Source organism: Nannobrachium achirus, assembly GCF_963921795.1.
Source record: "Nannobrachium achirus genome assembly, chromosome: 16".
Classification (NCBI taxonomy): domain Eukaryota; kingdom Metazoa; phylum Chordata; class Actinopteri; order Myctophiformes; family Myctophidae; genus Nannobrachium; species Nannobrachium achirus.
Window position 1 is genome coordinate 45,228,166 of NC_137823.1, and position 23,564 is coordinate 45,251,729.

The 23,564-nt window shown below is 43.8% G+C and overlaps 1 protein-coding gene across 1 annotated transcript in view; it reads left to right on the forward strand.

The window, feature by feature from the left end:
• LOC308300719 (pleckstrin homology domain-containing family G member 1) overlaps positions 1-23,564 on the forward strand; it is a 63,445-nt gene that overhangs the window by 35,782 nt on the left and 4,099 nt on the right. Inside the window, exons 3-13 of the mRNA XM_080744611.1 lie at positions 597-697; positions 2,219-2,288; positions 7,517-7,563; positions 12,319-12,469; positions 13,947-14,078; positions 15,812-15,994; positions 20,504-20,599; positions 21,869-21,955; positions 22,526-22,646; positions 22,756-22,817; positions 23,145-23,336. Coding sequence (XP_080600737.1) covers positions 597-697; positions 2,219-2,288; positions 7,517-7,563; positions 12,319-12,469; positions 13,947-14,078; positions 15,812-15,994; positions 20,504-20,599; positions 21,869-21,955; positions 22,526-22,646; positions 22,756-22,817; positions 23,145-23,336 — 1,242 coding nt within the window. The remainder of the gene's footprint in view (positions 1-596; positions 698-2,218; positions 2,289-7,516; positions 7,564-12,318; positions 12,470-13,946; positions 14,079-15,811; positions 15,995-20,503; positions 20,600-21,868; positions 21,956-22,525; positions 22,647-22,755; positions 22,818-23,144; positions 23,337-23,564) is intronic.

Below are 23,564 nucleotides of genomic sequence, written 5' to 3' on the forward strand. Positions count from 1 at the left end.
GTTTTTTGCCGATTACGTCGGCATGGTAAGGCGGATCGGAACGAAAGGTAATAGAACACCATTCCCGGCCGAGCCGCACATTTTGATGTATATATTGCGCGAGTGGCGTAAATGGTGCGGCACTAGTTACGCGCCGAAGTCAGGCTACATACGGACAGACACACAGACAGACCCACACAGCCACGTATAGGGAGCTGCACACAGCTCCAAAAAGGTAGAGGTAATTGTGTCCATACTGTCCATCCGCATTGACTAAATCAGTGGAGAAAACATTCTGGTATGACTGGACAGGATGCTTTCAAATCTGTGTGTGAATTTTGTGTGTGTACATTAAACATGTGTCAGAGGGCTGGTGCCGGTCATGTCGGCCATACGCCGTCAAAATCCAGAGCGTTCATTTAACTCTTTTGAGAGTGTACAAATGTAACCAAATGGACCCTTTCTGGTCTGTTTGGTTACACGTGTACACTAACGCTTTTATTGTGTACAGTCGCTCACACATGACTGCTGATGGGATTTCCCTCTTCACACTTTGATGTGTACCACTCCTGACACTCACACTCTCCCCCCCTCCCCTCCCCTCCCCTTGTCTGCAGGACTATCTGGAATGTATCGGTAACCAGTCTCGCCTGGCCCTGAGCGCAGAGGATAAAGGCTCTCTATTCGGCAACATCCGAGACATCCACCACTTTAACAGGTACGGCACAGACGACGTTAATGGTACATCGCCCCATAATGTACAGTATAGTGTATCACCTAGTAATTCATTTTCCGTGGGGTGGGCGGGCGGGTGGGTAGGGAGGGGAATGCAATATTGCAGGCGGAGCGACAACTGGGCACGACCCCGTGAAGATGTGCTTCATCTCACACACATGTAATTGAAGATATCTTTGAGGGAGTTTTCTGCCTTTATTTCATAGTGTAGTGGAGAGTGACGGGCAACGAGGGGAGAGAGACGGGGAGTGACTCGCAGCAAAGGTCGTCAGGCTCTGGAATCGAGCCTGCAACTCATTAGACGCATTAGAGCATATGTGGTATGCGCTAGGCCATCAGCGCCCCCATGCGCGTTTCATTTAGTTGAACTTTTCTTTACAGCAGTGGTTCTCAAAGTTGCTAGCCATCTAAATGTACACTTAAATGTACATGTCTGTATGTCAGAGTATACAATTGGAAACAAATGGAAATTTAAGGGTCCAATTGGTCAAAGTCCTTGAAATTAAAACATTTTAGAGCCACTGTATTCACTTGAAGAGCGCAGTGCAAACCCGGAGGTCCAAGCGAGTAGGCAAAAGATGTGTGTGAAAGATCGTAATGTATATCACAAGTAGGCGCCTGTCTGTCCTCACTCCAGCGTCCTTATTTCCTTCCTGCCAGTGAAACCCAGTCAAAGAAAGCACCTGTTTATTTCAGGGGTGGGCGTGTTTGTTGTTGCAGTCAGGTGTGTGTGTGTGTGTATGTGTTTTCAGTCTGCATATTTGGTTCCCCGACACCACTCTGAACTCTGCATGAGTTCAGCAGTCTAGGTATTCATTCTGGGTGGCTAAGTTAGTATCAGCCATGGTGGTCCGGACGCACACACTTTCTCTACCCTATTGATTTCTCAGCTGCCGCACAATGGAAAACTGGAAAAGAGGAGCATAAAAGGCAGTTTAAAGCGTTCACAATGACCTCATGCTCCAACCATGAAACAATAACTTCACAATTGACAATTTCCATCAAGGAAAGGCAAACACACACATTCACATGCGCACGCACACACACACACACACACACACACACACACACACACACACACACACACACACACACACACACACACACACACACACACACACATACTCTCACACATACTCTCTCTCTCTCTCTCTCTCTCTCTCTCTCTCTCTCTCTCTCTCTCTCTCTCTCTCTCTCCTGATTTCAATACATGGAAGTCGCTTATTTGTTTAGAGCAAGATGCCTGAGGACCTGATTTCTATACTCATGGTGACTCTTGTCCCTGACATTTGATGACATTGTTTGGAACAATGAAAGACGAGGAAACCGTTTTCATGGTTTTTATTCCTACAATTGATGAACAGATTGTGTGTGTGAGGTTGTAAATAATGTGCTGTAAATGTTAAACGTTTAGAAGTCGTATGCTTGCCTTGTACGTGTGTGTTCGAGCATGTGCGTTCTACCTTAAACGCTGATATTTTATGATGTCTAATGTGTGTTCCAGAGACCTGCTCCATGACCTTGAGAAGTGCAACTCGGACCCTGTGGCCATCGCAGAGTGCTTCGTAGCCAAGGTGAGGACCTCCTGCCCTCCCCTAAATCTGCCTTGTCTTTAACTCCTGCTCACACAGTCTCACTCCTCCCCTGCCCGTTGGGACCCGTCCCAACAGCTGGTTCTCACACACACACACAGACACACAGACACACACACACACACACACACACACACACACACACACATCTGCGCACACACGCACGCACACACACTAGGATAAAGAAAATGGCTGGCTGTGCGATCGTAAAACTTTGAACATGATTGGATCCTTAAATCAAATGTGGAATGGATAATGACGGATGCGGGAACATAATTCAGTGAGTCTAACCTTGGATAAGGTCAGGGAAATCTGTCGGGCCCAGTGGTGCGTCTATGTTTTTACAGTGGACCGACACACAACGGTGGAATGCAGTTCTCAAGTGCAGGGAGAGGGCAGGAGGAAAAGGAGAATTTCAGAGGAATTTTAAGGACTGTCCAAATGTATAATCATCTCCCTTTACTGGAGACATTTAAGTAGTTCTTCGAAAAGGAAAATATGGACTCAGCTGCAATCACAGCTTGTTCCTCTCTGTATACTGTATTTGTGTACAATTATATGGTCTGCATTTCTATAGTGCATGAAAAATAGTACACGCATATCCACCCGCCCAGGTGCAGGACAAACAACAGCATAAAAGTCCACATACTGGTTAGAAATGTTCCACTGTTTTTTATTGCGCTCTCAACATTTCGATCAACAGATCTTGAAGATGAGAGCGCAATAAAACACAGAGGAACATTTATAACCAGTGTAAAGACTTTATTTTAATTTTATAAACTGCATTTCTTTCTTTTTTCCTAATAAATGTTATCCCACGATTAGGCAGTATAGAGGATTACATGCAGTTACTAGGATTACTGTATGTTTTTTGTGAGGGTACCTACCCTATAGGGGACACAGGGAGAACATACAAACTCCACACAGAAAGGCCCTTTCGCCAACCCCACCTACTGTAGGGTATGGGCACTGATGCCGCGAAGGAGAGAACGCGCTACGCGCCTACAGCGTCTCCGACAGGAATCGAACCCGGCACCTTCTAGCTGTGAGGCAACAGCGCTACCGACTGTGCCTCCGTGTCCCTGGTTAATTGCATTTCTAGTGCCTTTATGTGCATTACAGTGCCTTTCAGCCATACACACTTAGGGTGGAGGCGACCATGCAAGGCACCAACCTGCTCATCAGGAACAGTTAGGGTTTGTGTGTCTTGCTCAAGTACACCTCGATATGAAGCTAGGAGAAGCTAGGGATTGAACCATGACCTTCCTGCTGCTATACATCCACTGCTGCCCCATTATAAGTATATATTTGTGTTCCAAACATTTATATATCCCACTGGCTCCATTTCCCTTTTCTGCGTCTCGCCCCTCTGAGTCTCATAAAAACTATTATATCATCATGTCCCATGATAACTCGCCACATTCCAACACTTCCTCTTAAACACTACTCTCCCTCCCTACCACACAATTACACACAATAACACACTGTAACTGTCTGGCCACGTATAAAGTGAGTGTCGTTCAATCATGCAGACTTCCTAAATACAGTAGCTGTTGTTGAGATGCTTGTTTTACTGCTAACCACACCGCCATCTTACGCAATTAACTGGAATCCATAAACAAAACAAGATGCAGACATGATGTAAGACACCATTTAAAACCCAATTTGGGAGAATGTTTCCAATTGGTAAAGGGCAAAGAAGGCCATCGAAACACGGGTACTAATGAGTTGTTTGCTTAATTACTAACAGTCAGTCAGCAAATCCATTTCAAGATTAAATTTGCTTAATTATCTTAACTCTGGCCTATTAGAGGCACTGGTGATCTTTAATTGGTATTTACTATACCAATTAGTAAAAAGTCATTATGGTGTTTTATGGTGGTCGTAAAGTTCTGAAATCCTTTATTGGGGCTAATCACACACACACACACTCTCTCTCTCTCACACACACACACACACACACACACACACACACACACACACACACACACACACACACACACACACACACACACACACACACACACACACACACCGTGCGGTAAGCTGAATGTACCCATGTGGGTTTTGTGATTAGCTTTTGGGATAGTGGTAAATGTCCTTTCTGATAACACAGCTGCAGATAGAGCCTGAGCTTGGCTCGGCATCTGAGTATGTGTGGGTGTGCATTTGTGTGTGTGTGTGTGTGTGTGTGTGTGTGTGTGTGTGTGTGTGTGTGTGTGTGTGTGTGTGTGTGTGTGTGTGTGTGTGTGTGTGTGTGTGTGTGTGTGTGTGTGCTGTATATATTTGCATGGATGCGTCAGTGAGTTTAATAAGGTCATGCACTTGTGTACAGTCAGTAGCCAGACCACTGCCTGGAAATATGTAGTCTTCACTGGCCATCACGCCCTTGTGACTCTGAGACATGCTAAGGTAAACGTCTTTGTGTGTGTGTGTGTGTGTGTGTGTGTGTGTGTGCGTGTGCGTGTGCGCGTGCGTGCGTGCGCGTGTGTGTGTGTGTGTCGGTCTTCTTCTCACCCCATTTATTTTATCAGCCTGACTTCTGGTAAAGGGGCTGAATTATACGAGAATCTGTAGTGTTCAGTGAAGCTTAGTCATGGTCACACAGACCCAGAGAAACCACAAAAACACTCACGCACAGACATTTCACTATTGCTTCTGCAGCCTTAACAGTCAGACAAGAAAAGTGTTTGAAGCAGGGGAAAAAAAAGATTGTACTGATCATAAATCTGTTGCTCTCACCTCTCAGATAATTGGCCATCCTGATGATCCCAAGTTCCACTCCAGCAGTGAAATGTGTTGAGTAAGGCCTTTAAGGCTTTTTTTATGGGTCGCTACATGCTGACTGAAGCAGTGAGAGCACAATTAAAACAAGATCATGACCTTATCGCACGAACAAAAATGAAATAACTTATCAGCTTCAGCAGCACCTAATTTGCTAACTCAATCTTCATGTCCAGACTCTAGGGACAAATCCATATACCAGCAAATCATATTGCTGTGAGATGACGACGAAGACATCTATGCAATGTCTAACATTTAAGGGATTTGAACCCCACCAATCAAAGCCAAGCCATTAAGGACAAATCCATATACCAGCAAATCATATTGCTGTGAGATAACGACGAAGACATCTATGCAATGTCCTAACATTTAAGGGATTTGTCCCCCACCAATCAAAGCCAAGCCATTAACGAAGGCCTCTTCAGAGCTGTTCTTGGCTCCATTTTCCAGAGTGAACCCAAGGTTGTTATTAATCTTCATAAACCTTAGTTATAGAGGCACAGAACGCTCTCATGCAGTGTTTGGATACAGCAGCTCGCCTATAAGTTAATATCATTTTACATGGGAGTTATATGAAAGATGTTGGTTATTTATGGTTGGGTTCAAAGCGCTAGCACACGCGCGCAACAATGTGTGTCTCTGTGGCTGCACGCATGCTGGGTACAAATTTGTATTGCTGCGGGGTGTATGTGTCTTGTGGTCTTGGATGCATGGTGCCCTAAAGGGTATTGGAGTGTAGTGCGTGTGTCATCAGAAATCAATGGAGGCACATCTGGTTGTGTTTAGGCCTGGTCTGTGGTGGCAGACTGCTGGAGACGGAGAGAGAGCTCTGCTCTTCAATTTAGAACCGTTCCCACGGAGCACCTCAGAGATGCAAAGAGTGTGTGTGTGTGTGTGTGTGTGTGTGTGTGTGTGTGTGTGTGTGTGTGTGTGTGTGTGTGTGTGTGTGTGTGTGTGTGTGTGTGTGTGTGTGTGTGTGTGTGTGTGTGTGTGTGTGTGTGTGTGTGTGTTTGTATAGGTATGTGGTTGGAAGCACTATTTTTGCTCCATTATTTACTCCACGATTGTTTGCTGCGGTTTAAATAGAAATGTATATTTATACCAAGAAAATAACATTCACATGCATCCAACGTATGTGTGTGTGTGTGTGTGTGTGTGTGTGTGTGTGTGTGTGTGTGTGTGTGTGTGTGTGTGTGTGTGTGTGTGTGTGTGTGTGTGTGTGTGTGTGTGTGTGTGTGTGTGTGTGTGTGTGTGTGTGTGTGTGTGTGTGTGTGTGTGTGTGTGTGTGCATGCATTGTGAACCAGGATCTCCCATCATCTGGGTGTTTATAACGCCGTTTTCCGGTGATAACCAGCTACCACTTCCTGTGTCAGACCAAGCCTGTCGTATTTATAGACACACAAGTTCAATTATACTCACTGCGTTATGCAACACCGGGGCGACATCCCTGGGCCCCTGTCCTAAGGCCCTGCAGGAGATTGTGTGTGTGGGTGGCGAGAGAGGGGGGGGAGATTTAACACAAACAGATGTGGAAGAAATCCTCAAGCAAAATGTAGAAATCTTCAAGGAAAATGTAGGGGAAAGGGAGGAATAAGGGACATTTTCCCGTACAAGATACAGAGATGATGTGATGGGTACAGTAGGTAAAGATCCAGAGGGAAAGAGTGAATGAAATGGAGAATGGAAGGGGAGCAAAAAGAGGAGACAAGTTCATTCCAGCTTTGATAAGTCATGCTGCCCCTGATGTCTTTGATGTTCGGGGAGGCATGCAAGGTGGAAAGGGCTCAATTAAAGGGGCGGATTACATGGGGATATTTAATCCCAGCTCTCTGAACTATTGGGAACAACAGAACCTTAAAGGTAGGGACGCGGGCTAATCATAAGCTTATACTGTAAGGGTGGACTTTCAATTACCAATTGTCCTGAGGCTAGAGAGAGGTGGCTTTGTCTGTTGGCTCGGAACCGTGTGGACCTGTAAACAAAACATGGAATAAGCAACCATTCACCAGACCAAGGCTCAGAGACTGCTAGATGCATAGCCTCATACACAGTACTTAAGTTAGTACGCACATGCTTGAACACACACACGTACAAGCATACAGCTTATAACCTTTAACATTTACAGCACATGATGTACAACTTCTCCGTCTCTCTCTCTCTCTCGCACGCACGCACGCACGCACGCACACACACACGCACGTACGCACACACACACACACACACACACACACACACACACACACTTGCAAAATGCAAGCTCAAACATGCAATGATTTACCGCAAGTGGATGTACTGTATCAAACTCTCATGTCATCTTGCTTTCCCCGCTCGACTTTTTCAAAAGGTCTCGACTCTTTAGTTGATTGTGTGTTTGCTGTTTATATCTAGGCATGCACAGACTAATTCTATGTTTATCGTTTGTCAGAGTGAAGAATTCCACATCTATACGCAGTACTGCACCAACTATCCACGGTAAGACAGCAACCATAGTGTACTGTATGTCTCTCACACAAAGTCTGACTGTCTCTCAATCTCTGCATTGGGACATGTGTAGGTGTACTCTAGGGGTGCAACAATACTGAACCGAACCGTGGGCTGACTGAACCGTTGCACCCCTAGTGTACTCCAGTGCTTTTCAACCTTTTTCACATCAAGGTCCATTATTTATTCGTGGGCCTTGATGTGGGCCACGGACCACCATTTGTTGAGATTTAGCCTCTCAGACGCAAAAGGTAGAATATTTTCTTACCGTTTGTTATGTCCCCAATTCCATTCTGTGTTGATGTGGTATCAATAAAAGAGATGGCCAATAACACATCAATCAATAACAATCAAAATAACAATTATTTTACATTCTCTAATTGTGTAGACTTCTTGTAAATTAAGTAATGCAGATGTTTAATAATAATTTAACTCTTGAGAGCGTTTTACACTCTCAAGAGTTAAAGATCTATAAGGGTCCATTTGGTTACCAACTCTCCATCATTTAGCTGGGGACCACTTGGAACCCCCTCAAGGACCACTGGTTGAAAACCACTGGTGTACTCCGTTGCCGATTCATTTATTCCTATTTTGCCCTCTCACTTTAGACAGGGCAATATATGGTGCCCTGTCTAGAGTGACCGCTGCATTAAACCCAATCTTTGCTTCCCTGTCTTCCCTGTCACCCTATCCCGATCTCTCCTCATTCCCAGCGTCTCACATTATAGCCCTATTGTGTACGCTGAGCCACGGCATTACCCTTCCTTACACAGTAAAACGCTCCCTACCCTAGTACTGACACATGCTATAGAAGCCAGCTCCACAGGAGTCAAAGTGTCTACTGACAACTGTGCCTCGGGGTCTCTCTACCTCCCTCTTTCCCTCCCACTCTATCTCTCTTTCTCTCTCTTCTTTTATACGGGACCCATTGACAGAGTTACAACGTACACACTGACAGATGGGTATTATAGTTGACACTTTATCGTACCTCAAGGCCTTAATGTTTTATTTCACGTCGCCTGAATAACGCATTGTGGGCCACCTGTGTGGGTATCTCAGCCTGAAGAGTGTGTGAGTGTGTGTGTGTTACTGTGTGTGCCTCCTTGCTTGCATGTGTGTATACTGTATGTTTGTGTGCCTCTGTATGTACTGTAAAGTGCACACACAGTGCACATAATGCCTGATTCATAACTACATACTTTGTGGTGTACTGGTCTTGCCCAGCTCACAATGCTGAAACGCCTTGTGAGCTTATACTGTAGATCTGCGTATAAATATATATAGGAACACAATGGAAACTAGAACGGTGCAATTGCAAGTGTGGTCGCGAGTCGCGAGGAATCTAGGGCTGCAACCGAACGTTCATAGGTTTAAACGTTCGTTCGTTACGTTCGAAGTTCTAAATTAATGGGCTCAGGTTTTTTTTTCTTTCTTTTTTACACAAAACATATGGTATCAGAATGTGATAGGCCTATTCGGAATATCACAGTAGTAGGGATAGCCAAATAGGTTACCGGTAAACACTAACGGTTAATGGTGACAGTTAATACATTTAGTTAGTTTTAAAATGTGCTCCAATTCCGCTCCTGTTGGGGCTGCAAACCACTACTGCGCCTCGCTGACACACGCCAAGACACACGCTTGCTGACTGAGAGCACAGAGCAGGGCAGGGCAGACTTTGTGCTCCGAACACCCATCCACCCACCCAAAGATGAAATAGCCTTTCTCCTAAGCATGAAGCAAAGATGGATTTCGTTGCAAACCCCCAAAGGATCCATAATGCAATTTCTGGGTTTGTTACATCGAGATCAGTTCAGCCCGTCCGCGACGCGGTCACCAAGTCTTATCCATGCAACACTCCACCATATGTTTACTGAGATGAGTTCGTCAGGAAACACACAGCGCAAAATTCTCCCATTGGATTTTCCGAAACCGATCCCATAACCCCGGAAGAGCTTAAACTCAACTCAGCTTAAACTGTTTTTAATGGGTAAAATAGCGTATTTTTGAACACATTGTGTTCTGGTTGGTTAAAGGTACAGTACGTTCGGTGGTCCGATTGTTCGTTTTTTATTACAGTAATTAAAAATCTATAGTTCGATCGTCCATTCGGAAAACCGCCCCTGAAGTTCGAATCCTTAAAACAGGGTTAGATTACAGCCCTAGAGGAATCCGCTGGGAAATGAATTCCGTCTTACCATTTATTGTGATGTCACGTGAAGCCTGACCAATCCTGTCCTATTGTACATTATATTGTCCAATCAGAGAAGGGACAAAATGTCCATTGAACTCAATGGGCTTTTGTGGTTACAGAAAAGGTTACAAAAAACGTCAGTTGAACTCAATGGGTTACAGAAAGGTTAACTGAAAAAAAGGTTTTCTCAAGGCGAAATAAAGGTTTACAGATTTTTTGGTCTTGTTGCCTACTGTATAGCAACCACACTAAATAGTCCCCAGAACGTTTTAATGTTATCCTTTTAGCCTAAATGTCTAACTGTACCTCATGCTGTTTACGTTTCTGACTAATAAAGTTTTCAATCAATAAATCAATCAATAACTCTGGCTTAATGCACCCACTGTATTTCACAACAATAAGAACACACCTTCCCCTCAGGCTACTTTGAAGTAGATCTGCTCTGCGGGCACTTTGACAAAAACACACCAAAGTCATTATTTACGACTTAATGATGACTAATTGAGCGCAGATCATGTGTACGTGTGTGTGTGTGTCTGTGTGTGTGTGTGTGTGTGTGTGTGAAGGGGCCATTGTCAACGGGTTGAGATAGACCCTCTCCCACACCCTCGCACAGCTGCTGACCCCCACCAAGGTCACACACGACAGACACACACATAAGGACATGCACATGAGTACATACACACACACACACACACACACACACACACACACACACACACACACACACACACACACACACGTGCACGCCACAGCAGAAGCCGGGGCTGCAGATGTATCTTGGTCACACTGAGCTCTTAAGGTCGGGTTTCCTCCAGAACAATGTGAGGCCTGTGTGGAGCCTGATGGAATTTACACACGCACGTGCACACACACACACACACACACACACACACACACACACACGCACACACACACGCACACACGTGCACACAACGCACGCGTACCACACACAGAAAGCGAGACAACTTTTGGACAGCTCACAACTTTCTTTCTCTAACTTCTTTTTTTTCTGCAGTCACATGTGCGTACACACACACACACACACACACGCAACGCTATGGTCACTCTTGCTCCCCTCTCCAGTAAAAAAGACTCTTTCTTCCCCAGTAGGTCACAGTAACGCAGATCCACTGACCACTAAATACTCTGATCTTACAAGGCTCTATAGAGTCTCAATAGAGCATCAAAACATCACGCTCTGTTGGACCTGATGTAGATTTGATGTGCGTGTGTGTGTGGGTGTGTGCTAGGGATGGGACGATAAACGATATTAAAAAACACTCACGATAATCGTATCGTGGAGTTTAATAATTTATCGCGAAAACGTCCTCCGTCATGCACTGGGTTCAATTCACCTTTTATTTGCCGAGCTACATATCCGGTACCATTTTTTGGAGCTGTGTGAAGCACAGGCTCCCTATACGTGGCCGTGTGGGTCTGTCTGTGTGTCTGTCTGTCTGTCTGTCTGTGTGTGTGTGTGTCTGTATGTAGCCTGAACTTCCTAAACTTCGGCACGCCACTAGTCCCACAGTTTTGCCACCACACACTCGCGCCATATGTCAAATCGACCGGCTTACTCGGGAATCGTGGGCTATTACTTTTCTAAGAGAAAGGTTCTATAGTTTAATTGATATTAATTTATTAGTGAATTAATTTTCCCCATTGACTTATAATGGGAATCGCAAAAACTCACATTCAATTATTTGTCTCTCGCAAACCATAGGGGCTAGAGTTTCAAGACTTGGAGAGGAGGTTCATAATGATTTCAAGGATTAAATAAAAAATAATTGTGTCATTTGGCCGCATGGTGGCGCCATAACACCCCACTTTACGTTTTGGCCTGTAACTCTTGAACCGTAGGTCGGAAAATTCAAAATATGTTTTCCCTGGATTCCTTGGGTCATGACGCATCTCCCCATATAGGCCACGCCCATTTGCGCCATGATAGATTTTCCGCCATCTTGAATTTTCTCCAAAACACACTTTTTGCTCCTTTTCCTACATATTTTCTTCAAATGTCACAAAAATCGGTACACATGATCCACACACACACACACACACACACACACACACACACACACACACACACACACACACACACACAGCTCCACTTCACACGGGTGTGATTTTTTCTTCACTCTCTACCAAATCTCTTTGCCAAAAAACTGTCGATTTAAAGCTCACAACGCGTCACAACGCGTTGTGAGCTTGTAGATCTGCTATTTTTTGGCAAATGTTCTGCCCCAGGGTAATGGATGTTTTTGATTATCGCAATATTGTAAATCGCAATTTCTTTGGTCACAATAATCGTGATATGACACTTTCATATCGTCCCATCCCTAGTGTGTGCATGCGTGCATGCTGGGGCCTTTCATGCTTCATCAGTTTGATTTCTTTTTCAAGGTTTTGAGGCCCAGGGTTTCTATGGGGATGAAATCAAATCGTTTCGGTACAGTATGTACTATGTACTTTCAATGGGTTTGTTTGTGTGTGTGTGTGTGTGTGTGTGTGTCTTAACACATCTCCCTTGTCTTCCTTGCATCTCCCAGGTCAGTGGCTGTGTTAACAGAGTGCATGAGGAACAAGGCGTTGGCCAAGTTCTTCCGCGAGCGGCAGGAGTCTCTGAGGCACTCCTTACCCCTGGGCTCCTACCTGCTCAAGCCAGTGCAGAGGATTCTCAAGTACCACCTACTGCTACACGTATGTCTGCGTGTGTGTCTCACACATGGAAATGCTAAATGGTTTTAATATCGGGCTGGGGTCATCGCCATGCTGGCTCGGGGTGGAATCTTTTGCCAAAATTCAGTTTTTGTCAAGAACAAACAAAATGAGAGGACAATATTGTTATCAGAAACATAAAGTGCTAGCACTGAATGGCCATAACAGGTCTGTTATGGGGCTCCTTGCAAATAAAACATAAGAAAACCACTAGTACTAGTGGTATGCAGGGGTGAAAGTGGCTGGGAGTTCTTGCCGGAACTCCCAGAGATTAATTTCAGGGAGACCTCGAATCTTTTTTGGGGGGGGGGATTCCCCTGACATGCATAGAAAACGGAATTTGGGCACACTTGCAACTGAACAAAACCTCTCTGTGCGACGTGGTGCGAGTAACTAAACAGTTAAAAAACGTATTACTTTGACACAAACACACTGGAGCTATTTAGAAGCACTTCATGAGAAAACGAACACTCAACCTTAACATTAGTGCACATGTTTCCACTGTTGGACATGCATTCATAGCTAGTTTTAATATGGGCTTTGGACAGTCCTCTCTCCCCCCTCCTCTCACTGGTAGAATCTTTTAACGGAACGCAGTTCCGGCACAACTTTTACCCCTGGTGGTATGACACTAGTACAGTGTCATACATATTCTGAAGAAAACCTGGAGACCTGACATTCAGTAATTGGGTATTATGATCAAAATAAGAACAATTAAGTGTGTAAAAAAGGAAATCTCAAATTTTCCACGGACAAGGCCATGTCTTTACCACGGACACATATGTCTATGTTGATGACCGCTGATATTTATTGAATCTAACCGCCAACCTTACGATTCCCAAGCGATCACTCTACTCCCTCAGCCACTGCTGACTCTACACGCAGACATGCAAACACTAAACTGTAGAGTGTGTGTTATTTCTGAGTATATAAATACAACCACATGGATCCATTTGTTTGCATTTTACACTCTTACAAATGGATAAATGAACACTGAGGATTTTATTGTGTATGTACTACACAAAACCAAATTGTTTTCCACTTGCAGAAATTAAAGGACATTTTTGCACACTCACATGCATTTTTCAACCTCCCAAAACGTTTACATCTCCCCCATTTTGCGTTCCCCTCACTGGCTTCTGGTTGCTGCCCGCACCCTGTTCAAAACACGGCGATGGTCTATAAGGCAATCAAGGGCATGACATGATTACAGTGGAGAGGCCAGATGCTTAGACAATATTTGGTGCCCTGTCTGTGCTCGTACTGTATGTGTGTGTGTTCCTGTAGTCTTAGCATGTGTGTTCGTAGGTGTACACATAAGCTCCTGATTTGCATGTCCGCCTTTTAGTCTTTGTGTCCTAATCCTAATGGAAATGCATCACACTTGCGTTTGTACTCTATACGGAAGTATTAACACCCTGCTCTGTGTGTGTGTGTGCTTCCTGTGTATGCCGTGCAGGAGATAGCCAACCGCATGGAGAAGGACACAGAGACGTATGAGGTGGTGCAGGAGGCCATTGACACCATGCAGAGAGTGGCCTGGCACATCAACGACATGAAGAGAAAACACGAGCACGCCGTCAGACTACAGGTACTAAAATGCTTCTGTCGACACTCACACATAATCACAATGGTTGGTGTTGTGGCACAGTCAGTTCTACCGTTAAGTGGCAGACAGACTAACTGACCGACTGTGTAATGGAAAATATTTATTCATGTGTTTCATTTGTAGTCCTACACGGCCATGTTGAGGACCAACACAGGTGTTTCAATTTGTCTGAATGGCATAGAACTGATGTTCTACGCCAATCACAACACCTGTGTCGGTCCTCAACATGGCTGGTGTAGGACTACAAATGAAATCCATGAATATCCAGTCAAGGTGAAATGTTGACCATTTGTTAGGAAGATTCAGCAGAGTAACGGCATTCACATCAACAGAGCTCGTCATTGCTGAGCCATGTCACTTGTGGAGCTAAACGTCCAACTGGAATGAAACTGAAGCCGAATCAATACTTAGCGCTGCATTAAGAGAAGCGTGTAGCAATCCCCTCATGTTGTAGACAATTTGCCCTCCTAGCCCCCAAACTGTGGAATAAACTCCCTGTCGCACTTTGAACTACAGACTCACTCCCTAGCTTCCGCCGTGGACTGAAGACTCACCTCTTCAGACTCCACCTAAACCCATAGCACTACTGTAACACTCACCTTCCCTCGATGACCACACATGAAGCTAGATAGCATTTTTTAAGGTTTTAGAAGTTTATTTTTTACTGCTTAGGTGCGTGGTCTACCTATGTCATTGTTTTTCTAGATTGATATTCCTATGCATTTGTTGTATTGCTGTTGATGTACTGACAAGACATTATCTTGCTTATTATATTGATGTATTACTTGCTTATTGTAAGTAGTTTGGGATTAAAAACGTTCTAGATTGATATTCCTATGCATTTGTTGTATTGCTGTTGATGTACTGACAAGACATATTATCTTGCTTATTATATTGATGTATTACTTGCTTATTGTAAGTCGTTTTGGATTAAAAACGTCTGCTAAATACCTAAATTGTAATTCTGTATCTCGGAAGCTTTTCTTTCAGTGCCCAAAGGTTTGCTGTGGCTCAAAAAGTCAGTGGTTAAACAAAAATCTTTGCAAAATATACAAAAAGCAGCCCCCCAAAGAACACGTTGGAGCAGTGCACGCAGGTTTAAATTATCCTGTCCCTCTGATCCTCCCCACATCTTACGCAACGAACCTTGCGTTTTCCACCGGGGCTAATGAAGGCCTTGCATAAGGGCGACACATAAAAGGGAAACTTGTTTCTTTTATCAGCTGGGAGCCAGAATCGTCAAATGCGTACAGGAATGTGTATGGAAGCATTTTACTCTGTGTGTCTGGAAAAATGGGTGGGGCTAAATATATATTTTAAAAGAGATTCTATGTTTTAGTTTTTAGGAGCATTTTCTTTTTAAGAATCTCATTTTTTACTTTTATTTTGCTTTGTAATTTAACCGTTGACATTGTTCTGATCTCATCCTTTTGTATTTGTATTTATTGCTCCCATGTGTTCCTTCAGTTCAACTCACTTCCTTCTCTCTTTGTCGGTGAACACGCACACGCACGCACGCACGCACGCACGCACGCACGCACGCACACACAAACACACACACACTCTTTACCGCTTGGTTTTACATTTAGATTAGATACTTTCATAAGCATCTGGTTTGTTTGTTTGTCTGTTTTTAATCTCACCCACAGAATCCTTAACTTTCTTTTCATTTGTCATCCCTCTCCCCTTCTCTCCCTCCTTTTCTTTCTCTATAGGAGATCCAGAGCCTGCTGACCAACTGGAAGGGCCCTGATCTGATTGGCTACGGAGAGCTGGTTCTGGAGGGAACGTTCCGGCTGCAGCGGGCCAAGAACGAGAGGAACCTGTTCCTGTTCGACAAGCTTCTGCTCATCACCAAGAAGCGCGAGGAGTCGTACACATACAAGGCCCACATCCTGGTCAGTTCACTGAACAGAACACACGCACGCACACGCACACGCGCACACACACACACACACACACACACACACACACACACACACACACACACACACACACACACACACACACAAGCACTTTATATATCGCTACTGTCGAGCAGAAACCTAGAGAATATCTACAAGCTCACAACATGTCGCGTCTTTTTATTTTTTTAAGTTAAAATTGTTGTTCTGTGTACGTGGGTTTTATAGATATTTCACCAATGAAAAGTATTAACAAGGGCTCGTGAGTAAGTAATAACAACAAAACTAGCTACGAACGCATGTCCAACAGTGGAAACATGTGCTCTAACGTTAAGCTTGAGTCCATGCGTTTGTAACACATTTTTTCCACTTCCTGAAAAGTGGTGTGTAGCAACTCATAATGTAATAACGGCTCATAATGTAATAAGGGCTCATAATGTAATAAAAAAAATGTAATAAAAACTCATAATGTAATAATCAGCTCATAATGTAATAAAAAAACGAGCGCATAACGTAATAACAGATTTTTCAATAATGTAATAATGTAATAATGTGTTACATTAAGAACCTCCACATAGGAGGCTCATAATGTAATAAAACTTCATAATGTAATAATGGCCTATTTTTTTGGTAAATATCATGGTATTTGCGACCGACCCCCAGGGACCCCCAGGGACCCCCAGGGACCCCCTGCCACCGCCGCCAAATAGTGCAAAAATGACCAAATCAACACCCCAACTGGGCTGCTCACGGGGGAATTCCCAGGGACCACCGACTCCTGCTACTCCAACAGTCCTTCACCTTCATTGGTTTAACTTTGCCCCGCCCCCTCCCCTCATTGGCCGAAAGTTTATTTGGCTTTACTCATCAACTGTTTGTCGTACAAACTTGTGGGTGGTGTCAATTGACTTGATTAAGAGTCCTTAACCTTAATTGGTTTAACTTTGTCCCACCCCCTCCTCTGATTGGCCAAAACTTTATTTGGCTTTACTCATCAACCATTTGTCGTACAAACTTGAGGGTGGAACCAATGCCACTCTCAGGCCTTTTTGTGTACATACTGTGACCTGATGGTCGCTTATCTCCTGATTAGGGAGCCTTACTGGTATCATGGTAGTATCATGTCAGTGTCATGGTCAGTATCCTGGTCAGTATCATGTCAGTATCCTGGTCAGTATCATGCCAGTATCATGTCAGTATCATGGTCAGTATCATATCAGTGGCATGGTCAGTATCCTGGTCAGTATCATGCCAGTATCATGGTCAGTATCATGTCAGTATCATGGTCAGTATAATGACCGTATCATGTCGGTGTCATGGTCAGTATCCTAGTCAGTATCATGCCAGTATCATGGTCAGTATCACGTCAGTGTCATGGTCAGTATCATGTCAGTATCATGGTCAGTATCATGTCAGTGTCATGGTCAGTATCATGTCAGTATCATGGTCAGTATCCCAGTCAGTATCATGTCAGTATCATGGTCAGTATCCTAGTCAGTATCATGTCAGTATCATGGTCAGTATCCTGGTCAGTATCATGCCAGTATCATGGTCAGTATCATGTCAGTGTCATGGTCAGTATCATGTCAGTATCATGTCAGTATCATGGTCAGTATCATGTCAGTATCATGGTCAGTTTCAGTCAGTGTCATGGTCAGTATCATGTCAGTGTCAAGGTCAGTATCCCAGTCAGTATCATGCCATATCATGTCAGTATCATGGTCAGTATCATGGTCAGTATCCTGGTCAGTATAATGTCAGTATCCTGGTCAGTATCATGCCAGTATCATGTCAGTATCCTGGTCAGTATCATGCCAGTATCATGTCAGTATCATGGTCAGTATCATGGCAGTATTGTAGGCTATATCATGTAGGGAAGGAAGGTCACCAGTCTCTGTCTGTCTGCCTGTCTGTCTGTCTGTCTGTCTGTCTGTCTGTCTCACTATCAGCAGGATCACACCCTTATTACTTCATAATGTAATAAAAGTTATTAATGTAATAATTGCCAATTTTTTTTGAAAACTATCATAATTATTACCTCCATTGAAAAAGGGCCAAGACAGAATGTCCGTCCACATATATAACCAGTAAGACTCCCTAATCGGGATCGAGATAAGCGACCGCTTATCTCCACAATATGGAGATAACCAACACATCCCTCCATATATGGAGATAACCAACGAATCTCACTAAGTCTGACCTCACAAGCCCCATATTTGGACACGAACAACATATAACTCCATATATAGAGACATAGCTGCTGACATCAGTATGACATCACACTGCTGACATCAGTATGACATCACACCGTACACAAATGACCCTTATATAAGACCGGCATTATCTACCGACAGATTAGATGCAAGCAGGATCTCGACTCTGACACAACTCATCGGCTCATAAGCTGGTTCTCCCTCCATATATGGAGATAACCGACGAATCTCACTAAGTCTGACCTCACAAGCCCCATATTTGGACACGAACAACATATAACTCCATATATAGAGACATAGCTGCTGACATCAGTATGACATAGGGGTGTAACAATATAGTAACTGTATCGAAATATCGTTTTTAACTTTAAAAATCGAAGTAGATCGAAATGAAAACAGCTAAAATCGAATCGTATCGTTTTATTTTGTATCGTATCGAATCGGCAGTGCAAAGAATCGATTGTATCGATACTACCTACTTGTGCATTGTATTTAGCATTTTTAAGAAGAAAAAATTAAAAGGAGGGGTTTAATTACTTTTCCTTTCCATATAGCTACACTGGTCTATTGATAAATGTGTGTAATCTCTGGGTTCATGTCAAGGTGCAGGTTTGTCAATATACAATGATCATGTATTTGGCAGATAATCACTGTGTTTACTTATTCATATCCATAATAATACATGTTTCCCTTAAAAACCTGCACCATCCACACCTTTCACACAGATTTAATTTCTTTGCTAAATAGTTACTATATCGATTTTAAATTACTGAATCGAATCGTATTGTATCGCCATGAATGAACCAATATCGTCCATGTATCGTATCGTCAACCATGTATCGTGATATGTATCAAATCGCTATTAAAATGTATCGTTACACCCCTAGTATGACATCACACTGCTGACATCAGTATGACATCACACCGTACCCAAATCGATTTTGACATCTTGTTACTAATCTGTCGGTAGATAATGCCGGTCTTATATAACGGTCATTTGTGTACGGTGTGATGTCATACTGATTGCGGTCATTTGTGTACGGTGTGATGTCATACTTATGTCAGCAGTGTGATGTCATACTGATGCGGAGATATGAGCAGGGCAAAGGTGTGACGTGTGACGTGTGACCGACGGACGGATGGACGGACGGCCGGTGGAGGTTTTGATACCAGTAAGACTCCCTAATCGGGAGACCAGTAAGACTCCCTAATCGGGAGATAAGCGACCGTTGGTCGCTTATCTCCACAAATATAACCGACGAATCTCACTAAGTCTGACCTCACAAGCCCCATATTTGGACACAAACAACATATAACTCCATATATAGAGACATAGCTGCTGACATCAGTATGACATCACACTGCTGACATCAGTATGACATCACACCGTACACAAACAAAGGTGTGACGTGTGACCGACGGACGGACGGACGGACGGCCGGTGGAGGTTTTGATACTAAACTGCGCCCTAACGGTCGCAATAAGCGACCATCAGGTCACAGTATACACAAAAAGGCCTGTGAGTGGCATTGGTTCCACCCTCAAGTTTGTACGACAAATGGTTGATGAGTAAAGCCAAATAAAGTTTCGGCCAATCAGAGGAGGGGATGGGGCAAAGTTAAACCAATTAAGGTTAAGGACTCTTAATCAAGTCAATTGACACCACCCACAAGTTTGTATGACAAACAGTTGATGAGTAAAGCCAAATAAACTTTCGGCCAATGAGGGGAGGGGGCGGGGCAAAGTTAAACCAATGAAGGTGAAGGACTGTTGGAGTAGCAGGAGTCGGTGGTCCCTGGGAATTCCCCCATGAGCAGCCCAGTTGGGGTGTTGATTTGGTCATTTTTGCACTATTTGACGGCGGTGGCAGGGGGTCCCTGGGGGTCCCTGGGGGTCCGTGGGGGTCCCTGGGGGTCCGTGGAGGTCGGTCGCAAATACCATGATATTTACCCAAAAAATAGGCCATTATTACATTATGAAGTTTTATTACATTATGAGCCTCCTATGTGGAGGTTCTTAATGTAACACATTACATTATTACATTATTGAAAAATCTGTTATTACGTTATGCGCTCGTTTTTTTATTACATTATGAGCTGATTATTACATTATGAGTTTTTATTACATTTTTTTTATTACATTATGAGCCCTTATTACATTATGAGCCGTTATTACATTATGAGTTGCTACATGGTGGTTTCGGATATACAAGCTTTTCCGCACGACAGCGACAATATACTCTGTCTGTTGTTTTTCTCACCCTTGTCCACCTGTCCCGTCTCTTTTGCAGTGTTGTAACCTGATGCTGGTGGAGGTCATCCCTAAAGAGCCACTGAGTTTCAGTGTGTTCCATTACAAAAACCCCAAACTGCAGCACACAGTACAGGTACAGCAAATATACATTATGTACTGTATAATAAATGAGACCCCTTTACAAAGCAGGTGCGCAGCATAACAAAAGCCAGTCAACCTACTGTGATAACTTGTACAGTAGTCTAGTGCAGGGGTTTTCAAAGTGGGTGACGGGGTACCCTGGGGTGCCATGATGCCAGTCCAGGGGTGCCGCGAGATCATTTGATAATATTTGGAATTCATCAATATCACTACATCAATATCACTTCACTATGTTTAGTAAAACAGACCTGATTTGCACTGTAGTTGATGAGTTTTTGTTCCATCTATGACAACTCTCTTCACCAAAAATAGCCGATCTACAAGCTCACAACGCGTTGTGAGCTTTTAGATCGGCTATTTTTGGTGAACCTTCCCCACAGAATAAGGATACTGGGATTCAAGTGGTTAAATGTCAAGTATAACGTTACTTTCAGTCAGTTCTGATGGAAACGGATATTTCTCCGATAGGATGTAAGATTCTAAAAATGAACAGTGTAATTCAGTCAACAAAGTTTGAAAACTGGTCCAGTTTGTAGATCGTCTTTTTTCACAGTTTTTGCCTCTTTGTTATATTATTTGACAATTTGGCTATTGTTTGGCCAGTTATGCCCATATATGGAGGCTACTTTGGCCACATATCACACTAACAGAATCCATATATGGCCAACACAGATGGCCAAGACAGGCCATATCTGTGTGTCTGGTTCTACACTACAGACAGGGATCTCCATGTATGGGCATAAAAGGGTATGATGTCAGATGTCATAGACATCATAGGACTTTCACATAACGAATAACTAAGTAAGCATGTTTGGGCTCTCACAGCATATCTCCATATACAGTACATGGATCTCCATATGGGTACGAGGGGTCTTAATATATGGGTACTGGTCCGATATACATCACTGGCCAGATGGCCAAGAATTGTCCATCTGCCCTTTAGGGCGAGGTTGCATGTCGCCCTGAGGCAGTAAGACGCCTCCGACGCCTCAGTTATCGTGCAAAGCCGAGTGAACAAGAGTTCACAGGTGTGTCTTTGTGGGGTAGACTGGCCCAGTGCTCAGACACGTCGAGGTGTTTAGGGTCTATAATATCAGCCCTTGTCTCGTAACCACAGGGTTCTGCCGAAGCACCTGAAAAGGTATTCTGTGTTACATAAGGGAGCCTTAGAAGGCCCAGAGTACAGGGGCATGTTCCAAAAGCTAATCTCCTAATGATCGTTCTTGTCGTCTTTTGTCTTCTCGTCTCTTCTCTGCCCCAGGCCAAATCCCAGCAGGACAAGCGCATGTGGATCCTACACCTGAAGAGACTGATACTTGAAAACCATCCGGCCAAAATCCCAGCCAAGGTCAGATTGATTGAATACTTTATTAGACAGAAATGTAAACAGCACGAGGTACAGTCAGACATTTGAGCTAAAAAGAAAACACAAAAAGAAACTTCCATTGTGGTCCTGTTAATCAGCTGTAGGCCTACTTTCCATCTCTGCTGGAGTTCTCTGATGATGTCAACAGTTACATAGTGGGATATTTTGGAACTATGTTCCCCACTGTCCTTTGTTTCCCCTTCTGTCTGTCCTTTTCCTCTTCTCTTCTCTTCTCTTCTGTTCTCCTTCCTACTCTTTTACTTTTTTCCACTCTCCAGTACAATTAGTATAATGTTCGCGGCACTGTTGTCTTTGTTTTTTAGCCAAGTGGAAATATGATAACTTTTGCCCAAAGCAAGTTGTTAAGGCGGCTCATTGTAATTACATTAAAGGCTTTACAATGTGAACATGGATGCTAATTTGTCATTGTTTCGCTGACTGAAGACTGTACTCTGGTGCCCTCTAGTGTTGAAATGCTGAGGCGTTTTCTGCATGTTCACCTCTCAATATTTCAATATGTCTTATGCCCTCTTCTATTATCTTTAACCCTAGGCCAAACGAGCCATTCTGGAGATGGACGCTGTGCCAGGTTTTCAGTACAGCCCTGATGGTGACAAGAAGGGCTCCCTTCAAACCAAGGAGGGTCCTACCCCACGTAGAACCCGCAGGAAGGGTGAGACATCAGCTTTCATTCCAACAGAAGAACGGAAAACTTCTTGTCACAGATTGACCGATCTCCATTGATCACTGATCACATTTCTCAACTCTTTCCCCCCCCCCAGAACCTCTGTCCAAATTACTGAAGACTCCAAAGCAAAGCGGTGCCAACACAGATGGTCAAAAGGTGAGTTGTGAATAGAAGATGGAGAACAGAGAAAAATGTTCGAAGGTTTTTCAGAGTCTTCTACCTTTACACTCATGCGCACAAACACACATGTACTGTATACACACATGTACAGTATAAAAACATGTACAGTACACGCGCGCACGCACGCACGCACGCACGCACACACACACACACACACACACACACACACACACACACACACACACACACACACACACACACACACACACACACACACACACACATTTATTATATATTTACAATATAGGCATTGTATTTTGTGTACAATATCTCTCAAAATGTTGTAAACGAATTCCTCCACAGCGGACAAGTCTTGGTGCCACCCTGCTGTCTCCAGTGTCCCAGCTGGCTCTGGGTACTATTGGTCGTAGCCGCAGCCTTATCAACCAATCCCAGGAGTCCCTGGACCCTGGTGACCACTATGACCACAGTGACAGAGATGAAGGGGAGGAGCCACATCAGCAGGACGCTGACGATGAAGACGACAGTGGCCTGGTGAGTCAAGCAAGCCTGTCCACAATGAATGTGACTCAGTGAGGCTTTGACCAAGTCCTAGTTACCCTAAGGGAAAGCCCCACCCCCATAACATTCAAGGGCCAACTAAAACAATGGTTAAAAAATAACCAGAGTTGTGACCACTTATAGAGTTATATTCTAGTTATGCTTCCTTAAAAATATATTTATATATATGCCTCTGTCTAATTGTAATTGAGTGTTTTGTTC